Source organism: Asparagus officinalis, chromosome 6 (assembly GCF_001876935.1).
Source record: "Asparagus officinalis chromosome 6, Aspof.V1, whole genome shotgun sequence".
In the NCBI taxonomy this organism is placed as follows: domain Eukaryota; kingdom Viridiplantae; phylum Streptophyta; class Magnoliopsida; order Asparagales; family Asparagaceae; genus Asparagus; species Asparagus officinalis.
In genome coordinates, this window is record NC_033799.1 from 18108901 (window position 1) to 18122780 (window position 13880).

General features: G+C 38.9%; 1 protein-coding gene across 1 annotated transcript; it reads right to left on the minus strand.

Moving 5' to 3' along the window:
- Window positions 12698-13336, minus strand: LOC109844793. The gene has a single exon (XM_020413935.1). It carries the CDS (start codon window positions 13293-13295, stop codon window positions 12861-12863), a length of 435 nt encoding a protein of 144 aa, XP_020269524.1. The 5' UTR covers window positions 13296-13336; the 3' UTR covers window positions 12698-12860.

Here is a 13880-nt window from a genome sequence, read left to right on the forward strand (position 1 = left end):
TAACATTAACAACCAACTCATAACCTCCGCAACCAATGCATAAGGTTAACAACCAGCTCATAACCTAACAACGAACTCACACGGAAATTAAAAGTGAAATGCTTACACATTTTCTGGAGAAGTTTGGGTGTTCTGAGAAGTTGAGGATTCCCCAGTGGAGATAGCATACAATTTTATGTTTGTAAATCCATTACGACGACAATGCTCGAACATCAACCTCAAGTCGTCGTCATTATCAGTTGCAAAATTCCCTTTCGGATATGAATTTCAATGAAAGAGCTTGCAATGGTAGTTTGACCCTTTGGGACACTTAATATTTCAAGCTAATGATTTATGTAGACTCGTTCATAACTACGAAGACACCCTCACCCTCTTTATTGCTTTTTGTGTTTGTAACCATGCAAAGAAGAGATCCATCCATCATTTTAAGGAAAATTAGTTGAAGAATCAAAGAGGATTTATTGGGGAGAATTAAGTGGCCGGGAGAGAGTAATTAAGGTAAGCAAAGAGGATTTACTAGGGGGGGGTGAAGGAGGAGATGGATTTACTGCGGGGGAGAAAAGGAAATGGTTAGAATTTGGAGGGAAATGAGGTTTCCCCCCTCTAAAACCACTTTCTAATCACCATTAATGGCTACAGTACTATTGTTCCCTCTTCGATAACCGGCTTGATAGAGTGACCGGTTGCTTGAGGGTATTTTGGCCTTGTCTTGTTTGAAAGTGCACATGAGGGGGCTAAAGGAATGTAAGATAATGTTGTGGGGGCTTTAGGATCATTGAAAAAGTCTGGGTGGGGTGGGGGGGAAATACTTGTAAGGGAATTGGGAGCTAGAAGTAATTTTTCCTTGTTTATTTATCTCATTACTCCTTCCTCCTGAACAAATAATGTTTAAGTTGTTTCAACCACAATATTCAGAACATGGTTATTTTGCCTTCTGCGCAATGTTCAATTTGGATGGAGTATTTGGGTAATGTTTCTTGTACGTGCTACCATGAGTATTAGCCAAAATATCATAAAAACATTTTATTAGAAAAACAAGTCATTTAGAAAAATACGACATACAAAAAAAAAATCATATTACTTAAAAAGCAAATATAGAAACACCCCCCCCCCGCCAACCCAAAAAAAAAATGCTTTTGAGATTCTAAAAAAAAATCGCTCGTGTTTTTTAACTGTTTTTTTTTGGTTTTTGGGGGGGGGGGGGTGGGGGTGGGAGTGGGGGGGGTCTCTCGTGGATAATAGCACCCTTAATAAATACCAGTTTATAAAATTTATCATGAATTTCAAATGAAGTTCCTGAACTTGTATGAATTTCACATTATTTTCAGAAAACTACATGGACATTCAAATATAATAATAAAACTATAATATAGTTTTCTGATGGTACACGATATTTAACCACAATATGGTTCTATGATATAGCCAATGAAATTTTTCTCCAATAAAAACTGTTCAAGACATTTTCATACAAAATGCTAATCTTTCACGGTAATTTGTGAGGTTTACCTTTACGCAACACAGGGAGGAGCAAAAAAACATATGAATAAAGTCTGATTAAGCACAGGAATGTTTGATAGGTTATTGGGTTATTCTCGACTCAAAAATTTCGCTTCAAAATTTCAAAGATAAAAATTCTAATTAGGGGTGAGGTTTCAAAGGATCCTGCCTGTAAAAACTAAAAAGCTACAGCATCAGTGTCACCCACAGGCTCAGTGCCAGTAGAACTCAAAAGCAATCACCACACAACAATAAAACTCACCAAACAAAATTTAAAACTCGAATAACTCTAGAGTTTGCAAGCACGTTTTTGGTTTGGTGAAGAAATTGTATTCCAACCACAGGAAGTGATGGCTGCAAAATCCACATTTTCTCACCTATCAAACAACATAAATTCTGCAGCATGTATTGCAAATTGGGAAAACATACAGTGGACCACGTCTACTAGACACATAATGTTTTCAGAGAAGAAAGCGCTTGAATCAATGCAAAATAGAGGAATTTAGGGGAAACTGCATTGATTCGGTGATCTTCCTTCTTTGGAATTGAAAAGTTCTCAATTACATTCCACCTAAACAAACATGGTCTACAAACTTCATCAAACTTTTAACTAATATTGTACTATTTGATTCTAGGAAAATTATAACAGCAATTGTAGTTGCAATTTGCGAAAGATAGACGCATTACAAGGCTACATTCTTTTCCCGCACATGAAGTTAGTACCTCTAACTTCATAAATAAACCCCACACCCCGTGAGAAAAGGTGGAACTTGAAACGTTACTCAAGAACGTCTTCTTTTTTCTTTTTCTTTTTTTTTTTGGGAGGGCATCCAAACTGTTTAGAAGAATTTTTTTAACCTAAGAGATGGTAGTAATCCATGTCATTCATTTGAAATAGGATGATCTTAAATAACTCGAGGCTTAATGGCACCTAAATACCCTATAGTTTCCACTACTTTGTATTTCTATATCCTCAATTGTTTTTGGTAGCACTTATATACCCTAAAGTTTTTAAAATTTATGCTTTAATATTCTCAGTGATGCAAACGTGAGAATTTGCCCTCGAAATTCTCATGTGCCACTCACAAGCTAATTTTAGAACATTTCAAGTCTTAATATTTTGTTAAATTTACTGTTAAACCTATCAAATTCCTATTTTAAAATAGAATGGGCGTGAATTTAAAACAAAATTACGGTAGTTTTAACAGGCTACTTAACAAAAATTAAGGATTATAAAGTTCTAAAATTAGCATGTGAGTGCTGCATGATATGTTTTTTTTTGGGTATTTAAGTGCAAATTTTGGAAACTTTAAGGTGTAAGTGCTGTCAAAAATAATTGATGGTATATAAGTGCAAAGTAGGGGAAACTATATGGAATTTAAGTGAAATTAAGCCTAACATTTAGCACCCTCACTTGTTTATTAGTACTTGTTATCCCGTCAGCTTGAGGGAGAGAGGGGATATCTTCAAAAGCATCCTTCTCAAAATGTCAATCTCCAAGGTGATGAGTGCAACAAGCATCCTTCTAAAATTAGCATGTGTCTTTGTATGTGGTTAATTTTGGTATCCTAATGATGGATCTGTTACTTGAGAGCTGGTTTTCTTACAAGAAACTTAGATCACAGGTCTCAGAATAAGTGGGACGACTAGCGTTGCTTTCAGAAACTATGTATATGTCCAAAAGAGAAGGCAGGTGATATTTCTGCAAGAAGACAGCATGTTTTCTTACAGAAATATTATAGGATACTTTCTTACAGACAATCAAAGGCCTATGATATTTCTGTAAGATTATGGCAAAATATCTACTCCAAAGCAATGTTAGAAGGATTATCCAGAGTCTACCATAAAAATTTCTTCAAAGCATTGGGATATTCTACTAAGAAACAAGACTGAAAGGACTTTCAAAGAATTTATAATCGTTACAGAGGAAGGACAAACAAAATGAATGAAGTCCAACCGCATAAAGAAGGTGACGAAGCAAATTCTTCGGCCTTCTTGATTGAGTACGCAGAAGAAATATTCAAGCAGCAAATCAACAGAATTGCTGCTTAAAAAAGGTTTCTGAACATTCAAAGATTTGAAACAGAACCTAAAAACTTTTGTGCATATCAGACATTTTGAGCTATAAACATGATTCGAAATCAGAACAAAGTATCCTTCTTAAGACTGTAATTATGGTAAGGATCAAGGCAATAGGATGAAACAAGCCACTGATTGCAAAAAAAAAAAAAAGAAGAAGAGCTGAACACAAACTGCTTAACTTAAAATCAAGTGTTCTTATTGTCCTCAGCAACATACTAGAACCAGTTGCTTTAAGTGACTGTTTTCAGAGGTAACTCACAGGACAAATTCTAAAGTACTTACCTTGACACGAGGAGTAGAATCTGAATCCAAAATCTAAACATTGATCACATATTCTGGACCATCTTCAGTAACAACAATATAACCCATTTCACAAAATACCCCAGCTTAACTAAAAGACCCGAACTTATCAAGGCTAAAAATCCGAAACAGAAACACATAACAAAAAATATCCACTTCAAATTTTATTCTGATCAAATCAAACACACTCATTCTCCTCAATAGCTAATCTTTTTTTTTTTTTTTGAAGAACTGTCATCCATTATAAAACTCAAGGATCTATAATTTCTAAAGCACATTATATGCAATACAATCCATAAAACCTTAACCTACAATCTAAACTTTAATCACATATTTGGTGCCATCTTCAATAAACAATCAGAACCCATACCATACAATTGCTGGAAGTTTACTTCAGAAAAAGCTCAAAAAAACATTATTTTTGTTCAGCGCATTTTTATGGTTATTTCGGCAAGATTCATAATCTCTGAATCCCCAAATTCTGAGCTCTGCTCCCAAACTCAATAACATCAGAAATAATAAGCAGAATTCTCCAATTTAATACAAAACATAGAAAACGTTACCAAAAAAGCTCAAAGGATGTCATATTCAGCAACAAAATCCTCCAATTCCATGATAAGTTCGGCACAAATCATAAACTCTGAATTCGAAGTTATAAACATTGGCTCACATATTCAGTACCATCCTCCATAACGAGCAGAACCCATTGAACACAATGGCTCAAATTTTATGATAGAAACTCTTAAAATTGCCACCACATTCGGTAGCAAGATTTTCCATTTCTTTATTTCAACATGAATCACAACATTTACAACAAAAACTCATAATACCACCACATTCAGCAATAATATTTTTTAAATTTTATGATTATTTCCACATGAATCATCAATTCTGAATTAAAATTCTTAATTTTGATCATAATTTAATGCTAAAAGAGACATCAGCCTCATAAAATTCCTCCAAGACATTACCCATCAAGTTGCTCGAGCTCAACCTTCAACTGCTCGATCTTAAGACCCATCAACCTTTGCAACGTTATCCTCTCCTTCTCAACCTTGCCCTCAAAACTTCAAACTTATCCAACACGACCTTCACCGCCCCGCAAGCAGACTTGGCCTGCTCATCAAAATACAGTCTCCCCAAATTTCCTTTTCACTTTGATCTCCTTTCATGCCTCCGCAAACTTCAGATTGATCTCATCTATCTCGCCATTGTGATTGTTATTGCTGGTTAGATTACGATGATTAATCTTGATGGGTTTGTTGTTGTTTAGTTAGTCGAGGCCAAGCTTTTGGGATAGCGATAGAGAGAGGACTTGAGCTGAAAGTTTGAGGTTGATAAATGTGGAGTATTTAGAGAGGAAGAGGTAGGGGTTGAGGTAAAGAAAGAGTGGGTTCAGGTGTTGTATTGGCTACAGCCAAGGTTGAGGAAAAAGCGGTCGCCTGTGGGTGGACTGTGGAGGGAGGATCGGGTTCAGTACAAAAAACTATACCCATTTAAAAGTTACTAGCACTTGATAGTGCTTACCAGCATTGTTTTAAATATCCCCAACATGGCCCGATATATCCTTTTACAGGGCTTGCCGCAACCGATATGGTCTTTAAATATCCTTTACCGCTTTTTTGGCTATTTTGAGTGATAAATCCCCGATATGGCCGATATATTAGCCGATATGTGGACCAATATATCTTTTTATATAGCTTGTTGCAAAATAATATACCGTGTTTGGAATTTTTGGGCGAGATATCAAGATTTCCCCATTATATCAAATGACATTTTGTCCTAAAAAAAGCAGATCGAATGTTGCAACGTTGCTTTGCACTTTTGTTTGTTTTAGAAGGTTGACTAGTGATCCTAAACATATATTATTCATATTTTGTATGCTTAAATTTCATTATATATATTGAGATTATATTTTAATGCATTATACTATGTATGCAAACATTCATTATGGCATTCCTATATTTACCACATATCCCCGATATTTCCCCGATATCCGCAACCCGATATGAATTTTAGCCATCCGATATTTCCCTGATATCCGATATTTAAAACCTTTCTTACCAGTGGTATTAAGCGCTAAATCACGGTATTTGCCGCTATTGCGAGCAAATTGCGCAAACTCCGCTAAATTCAGCCGCTATTGCCTATAGCCTAAAGGGGAAGTGCCGCTATCCTATCCAAACTACTATAACAGCGCTCTCCGCCGCTTTTTTCAACATTTTTTTTTGTACTACTTTAACTAACAAATAGAACCCATTATACAATTTCTAACATTATACTAAAAAGTAAAAACTCTTAAAGACCACATTCAACAACAAACTTCTTCAAATTTATGATTAAATCAACATAATTCATAGTCTCAACTCAAATCTGAAACTTTGGATCACATATTTAAATACATCACAGCCACAAACAGAATTCTCTAATTGTTGGTTTGCAAAGCGCGTGGGGCAACAAGCGTGGGAGAAGTGAACGTGGGGACCCACGTTGTGAACGTGGCACGTGAACAACACGAATTTTGTTTCTCGCGCTGAGTTCAGCGGGCTAAGAGGCCCACCCGAATGGTTGCTTATAAATACACGCGTCGGTTCCTAGGGTTTAGCGTGCAAGGGGAGAACGCAGTTGAAAGAAAAAACGCAGAGGCGCCGACTTTGAGAGAAGATCTAGAGCAGTCTTCCGTGCCGACTTTGAGAGGGTTTGTACATCCCTTTTGAGAGAGAAATTGTGAGAGATTTGAGAGATTGTTTGAGGATTTTATTTGTGAGACTTTGTGTGATTGTAAACCCTATTTGTATTCTCTTTCTCTCTAATAGTATATCTCCCCCCTCCTTGTCCCGTTGACGTAGGTGATTTGCCGAACCACGTAAAAATAATTTATCTTGCTGTGATTTGTAATAGCTTGTTAGGTTCCATCGACAAGTCAGTCGTAGAACTGATGAGAGGAAGAGTGTATATCCCACTTTGTTGAGATATATCACTGTCAATTCTTGTTTTTTTTGTGAAACAGGGATTTAGTTGGGATCTTGCTCTCTTGTTGTGCACCAGAGGTGCTGTCGAAATTTTCGATGCGCACAACAAGTGGTATCAGAGCACAGGTTTTGGCTTGGGGCTTGTTCGAAGGATTCACTGAAGGTTTCTTATTTGAAGAGTTAGATTTACATTATAGGTGAAACAAGTACATCGGGATCGTCTCTTACGAAGGCGATACAGAGTTTAAGCATCAATAATACAAAGATTGGTGTTCCGAAGTTCGACGGCAAGATCAACTTTGATTTGTGGAGATGTCAGGTGATGGATGCATTGGATGCACAAAATTTGGAGGATTCTCTTGAATTGAAAGAGAAACGAGATGATATGGAGAACAATGTTTGGAAGAAAATGAACAGCAGGGCTTGTGGAGTTATTAGGTCATGCTTGACGTCGGATCTAATTTATGATATGATGAACGAGACGTCGGCGAAGAAATTATGGGAAACACTCAATGAAAAATATTTTACTAAAAGCATTGAGAATCGGCTTCACTTGAAGATGTTTTACCAGTTCAGGATGAAGAGGGGAGTTTTTATTAGGGAGCATGTAAATAGCTTTACAAAATTGCTTTCGAATATGACCAATGTGGATATCATGGTTAAGAATGAAGATAAGGCGATGCTACTTTTGTGTTCGTTACCGGAAGATGATTATGATACTTTTGTCCTAACTATGATCAATGGTAAAACTATTATTAGTTATAAGGAGGTGACATCAGTTTTGGTAAATTATGAATTGAGGAAAAGTGATAACGAACCATCCGAAAAGACATCAGGAGATGCATTAGCAGTTCGAGGCTGTACTCCAAACCATTGGCAGTCCAACCGCTCAAAATCGAGGAATAGAGGTGGCCATAAGAGTGTTGGTAGGAACCAATGTCATTTTTGTAAAGGAGGACATTGGAAGAACGAGTGTCCAAAGTTAAAAGATAAAGCCGAGAAAAATAAAGGAAAAGTTGTACAAGCTTCGAAAGTAAATATTGTCAAGGCTAGTGACGACAATTCAGATACGGATTCTTCAGGTTTTTCATGCTCAGCATTACCGTCAGTTTGTTACGCTGACTCTACGGAGTGGATGATGGATTCTGGTGCTACATATCATATTTGCCCTATGAGAGATTGATTCTCTAGCTTTGAGGAGTTAAAAAAAAGGGATATCGTGCTTATGGGTAATGATCACATATGTCCTATTAATGGTATTGGTACAGTTCGGATCCACGTGTGTGACGGGGTGACTCGGGAGCTAAAGGAAGTAAGGTTCGTACCACAGTTGACGAAGAACATTATTTCACTTGGAACTTTGAAGGCAGCTGGCTATCGGGTGATCTTGAAGAATGCAACTCTGAAGGTCACGAAAGGATCTATGGTGGTGATGCAAGGTATCAGGGAAAACAACCTATACTACTTGAAGGGCAAGACAGTTACAGGGGGTCTAGCAGCTTCTATCACTACAAAGGAGGACACTACCAGTTTATGACACATGCGTTTAGGACACACTGACGATAAGTCCCTGCAGACATTGGCGAAACAGGGGTTATTGAAAGGTGCGAAGACCTGTAAGATGGAGCTATGTGAGCATTGTGTACTTGGGAAGAAGAGAGTAAAGTTTGGCATCGTTATTCATAATACCCAAGGTATATTAGACTATATTCACACAGATGTTTGGGGCCCTTCCAAACACACATCACTTGATGGGACCAACTATTTTATCATTTTCATTGATGATTATTCCAGGAGAAATTGGGTATACCCTATGAAGCATAAACATGAGGTCTTGAATATTTTTGTGGAGTGGAAGAAGAAAGTGAAGCTGCAGACAGGTAGAAAGGTGAAGACTCTTTATTCGGATAATGGAGGGGAGTATAAAAGTCATCCGTTTTTGCAGTTTTATCGGGATCACGGCATTAGACGACACTTCACAGTTCGTGAGACACCGCAACAAAACGAGATGGCTGAGAGGTTGAACTGTACCTTGCTGGAGAAGGTGCGATGTATAATGACACAGAGTGGATTGTCAAGATCCTTTTAGGCCGAGACGTTGGTTTATGCGAGCCATCTCGTGAATTGATTGTCGTACACTGCCATACAGGGGAAGACTCCGATGGAGCGTTGGTTTGGTTCGGTAGCTAGTGACTATGAGTCGCTTCGGATATTTGGGTGTCCAACTTATTACCATGTCAGTGATGGTAAATTGAATCCGAAGGCGAGGAAAACTGTCTTTGTGGGTTTTAGAGGTGTTAAAGGCTTCAAGTTATGGGATCCACAGGACAAGAAGATAGTTATTAGCAGATATGTCACTTTTGATAAGACGTACATGATGAGACGTCAAGTTCCTCAGCAGATGGAGGAATATTAGACAGATAGGATATCGCAGCAGATGAAGGATGATGTGACTTCACCTACTCCAGATAGCATTGTATCCATTAAGGCTCCTACAGAGGTGACACTGGGAGGAGATGAGATGATAACCGGACATATAAAGGATACAGTGGATGGTGAGACTCAGGAGCAGGGTCATGTTCAGGAGTCTATTGCAGCAAACAGACCCAAAAGAGTGATTCGTCGGCCAGCTAAATATAATGATGTCATGGTTGCATATGCCTTATCAGCTGAGATCGTTAATGATTTGGTTCCTTCTACATTTAAGGAGGCAGAGTCTAGCTCTGATTCGATCAAGTGGAGGGAAGCTATGGAGGAGGAGATGCGCTCTCTTCAGAAGAACGATACTTGGGAACTTGCAAAGCTACCGAAGGGTAAGAAGGCTATTGGATGCAAGTGGATGTATGCAAAGAAAGAGGGATATTCTATTGGGGACATTCGGTACAAAACCAGATTGGTTGACAAGGGTTATGCACAGCTTGAGGACGTTGATTACAACGACGTATTCTCACATGTTGTAAAGCATTAATCGATTAGGATTCTGTTGGCATTGGTGACACAGCTGGATTTGGATTTGGTCCAGATGGATATGAAGACAGTCTTTCTATACGGAGATTTGGATTTGGTCCAGATGGATATGAAGACAGTCTTTCTATACGGAGATTTAGATGACGAGATCTACATAACACAACCTATGAAATTTAATGCTGCAGGAAAGGAAGAATTATTGTGCAAACTGAAGAAGTCTCTTTACGGATTGAAGCAATCGCCGCGACAATGGTACATGAGATTCAACGACTTTATGATTGACCGAGGGTACACGAGGAGCTCATATGACCTATATGTTTACATGCACAAGCTACAGGATAGTGAGTACATCTATTTGTTATTATATGTTGATGATATGTTTATTGCCTCCAGGAATTCCTCGGATATTCGAAAATTAAAAAAAGAGCTGTCATCCGAATTTGAGATGAAGGATCTTGGAGAGGCGAAGAAGATATTGGGTATGAAGATCGAGAGAGACAGGACGAAGGGGAGATTGAAGCTTACACAGAGTTATCTGCAGAAGATGTTGAAAAAATTCAGCTTTGATGGAAATGCAAAGGCAGTGAGTACTCCATTGGCTCTTCACTTCAAACTTTCAGCTAAGATGTCACATGTTTCAGTTGAGGATAGAAAATATATGTCGAAGGTTCCATATGCCAGTGCGGTGGGTAGCTTGATGTATGTTATGGTGTGTACGACGTCAGATTTGTCATAGGTCGCGAGCATGATATCTAGGTTCATGCACGATCCCGGGAAGGGTCATTGGGAGGCCGTGAAGTGGATTCTACGGTATATCAAAGATACCATGGATGTTGGTTAGGTATTTCTGAAGAATGAGAAGACAGGAAAGGATTGTATTGGCTATGTGAATTCAGATTATGCGGGGGTTCTTGACAAGCGCTGGTCTACTTTAGGATATGTTTTTACATTGGCAGGAGCACCGGTATGTTGAAAATGTACACTTCAGTCTACAATGGCTCTCTCTACTACAGAGGCGGAGTATATGGCAGTGACTAAAGCTGTGAAGGAGACTTTGTGGTTGCGTGGATTATTAGAGGACTTGGGGATTGCACACGAGACCATTCGGGTGTATGGTGATAGCATATCGGCTATCTATTTGGCAAAGAATCAGGTCTATCATGCACGTACGAAGCACATTGATGTCAGATTCCACTTCGTTCGTGATACCTTTGATGATGGAGATGTCATATTAGAGAAGATCCACACAAAGGACAACCCTGTGGATATGTTGACCAAAGTTGTTTTGGATGTTAAGTTTGATCATTGTTTGGAGCTTTTGAACATTCTTCGGTGTTGAGGTTTTTGGAGACCATTTGGATGAACTACGTGAGATTTGATTCCTTGGGTAAGAGGATACGTAGGCAGTCTTTTCGATGCAATCGGTTGGATTAGTTGATTTCGATGGGGGAGATTGTTTGAGCTCTCGTTTGAGTTCCCGGCTTGTTGTGGATTGAGTCCGTTGTCATGGATTTATTCCACTTCGTACTGGACGTAACAAGTGAGACATTTGATTGCTTTGGTGTCGGCTCAGTTTTGAAAAAACTTCGCCGAGATGGAGAATTGTTGGTTTGCAAAGCGTGTGGGGCCACGAGAGTGGGAGAAGTGAACGTAAGGACCCACGTTGTGAACGTGGCACGTGAACAACACGAATTTTGTTTCTCGAGCTGAGTTCAGCGGGCTAAGAGGCCCACCTGAATGGTTGCTTATAAATACACGCGTCGGTTCCTAAGGTTTAGCGTGGAAGGGGAGAACACAGTTGAAAGAAAAAACACAGAGGCGCCGACTTTGAGAGAAGATCTAGAGCAGTCTTCCGTGCCGACTTTGAGAGGGTTTGTGCATCCTTTTTGAGAGAGAAATTGTGAGAGATTTGAGAGATTGTTTGAGGGTTTTATTTGTGAGACTTTGTGTGATTGTAAACCCTATTTGTATTCTCTTTTTCTCTAATAGTAGATCTCCCCCCTCCTTGTCCCGTGGACGTAAGCAACTTGTCGAACCACGTAAAAATAGTTTGTCTTGCTGTAATTTGTAATAGCTTGTTAGGTTCCCTCGACAAGTCAGTCCTAGAACTGATGAAAGGAAGAGTGTATATCCCACTTTGTTGAGATATATCACTGTCGATTCTTGTTTCCTTTGTAAAACAGGGATTTAGTTGGGATCTTACTCTCTTGTTGTACACCAGAGGTGCTGCCGAAATTTCCGCTGCGCACAACACTAATTAAGTATCAAACTATCGAAAAACAACAAGAGATTCACCTCAAAAAATTTCTGCAAGTTTCCTTTTATCAAGTTGCTCGAGCTCAGCTTAAAATTGCTCGATCTAGACACTTATTGATCTCTACAGTGTTATCCTCTCATTCTCCTTGCTTGAGCTCAGCTTAAAATTGCTCGATCTAGACACTTATTGACCTCTACAGTGTTATCCTCCCATTCTCATCCAATCTCAACATCCATCCCTCAAACTTATTCAGCACAACCTTCACTGCCTTGGAAGCGCACTTGGCCTCCTCATTGAACTACTTTCAACCATATTTATATTTTAGGTCTATTTTCATTTTAATATATCTTATATACTCCATGTAATTGTGGTTTTATCTGAATTTCAAATCCTCTCACAAATTACACCGTGAGAATGTTAAATCGCGTTTCTATTATCATACTGCTAAACATATTTCTTCTTCACCCTACCCAAAATTTCACTCGTTTCGTAACCCTAAAATTCCTAAAGCACACTTTATTCAATGGATATCATAAAATCTGAACCCAAAATAAAAACTTTGATAACATATTCAGTATCACCCTCAATAACAAGCAGAACGCATTCCACATCATAGCTTAGATTTACTAATAGAACTCTTATAATAAAACCATATTCAGGAGCAAAATTCAACAAATTTATGATTATTGCAACATGAATCATGACCTCTGAATCCAAAATTCTAAACTCTGATCATATCTTAATGCTAATAAAGAGACCCACCTCAAAAGAATTCCTCCAAGATTCTACTCATCCAGCTGCTTGAGCTCAGCTTTGAGCTGTTCAATCTTAAGCCCCATCGACCTCTGCAACGCCATCCTCTCCTTCTCCTCCATCCTCGCCATCAGGCCCTCGAACTTATCCAACACAATCTTCACTGCATCGCGAGCGCACTCGGCCTCCTCGTCGAAGTACACCGTCTCCTTCGATTCCATCGCCGCCTCGATCTCCTCCCGAGCCTCCGCGAACTTCATATTGATTTCATCGATCTCGCTGCTGTGATCGCTGTTTGTGCTCAGACTGCGATGGTGGGTTCTGCTGGGACTGATTTCGGTTGTAAAGGGTGAAAGGCGAGATCTTGATGGGTTCTGGGGGATTTTTGAGGGAATTTGGGGGAATTTCGAGGGTTTTGGGGATTTTGGGAGCTTGGAGACGAGAGATCGAGCGGCTCGCTGCATCATCGTTTTCGGTTGCTGAGTGAGTTTTTGGGGCGCTCGGCGCTCAACTGCGGATTTATTGGGGATGGTAATCGGATCTGGGTACAAAGCGGATCCATTTCGAATCCATTTAACGGGTTATTAAGGAGCTCAACCATATCCGACCCACATTTAATAATTGGATATATCATTTGATCACGTTTCCAATTATAATTGTGATTGACTGACCAAGTTCCTTATTCTATTTGATTATTTGATTTCTCTTGAAAATAGTCTTATCATTTTAATATGATCAAGTGATATTGATGGTTCAAATCTCTTAACTATATCTGATTTATTTATTAGTCGGGTTAAATGGACATTATTCGTTTTTCTATTTTCTTTTGCTTTTAATGATAGGGTGTTTTTTTAGGAACCATCCCCTAATTTAGGCCCGCTCCGTTGAACTTGATTTACATATTCTAAAACCCCAACACACCAAGTTTGGGGTGAATCCGTCGTCGTTTGACCCTTCATCGAGCCATGTGAAAAGTTCTATTCATTCAAAACCGTTAAAATTGATACGAGTGGATGAAGGGTCAAACGACGACGGGTTCACCCCAAACTTGA

Bases quoted from the DNA above. Each gene is read 5' to 3' on its own strand.
- LOC109844793 (XM_020413935.1), bottom strand. From the start codon at position 13,295: ATGATGCAGCGAGCCGCTCGATCTCTCGTCTCCAAGCTCCCAAAATCC.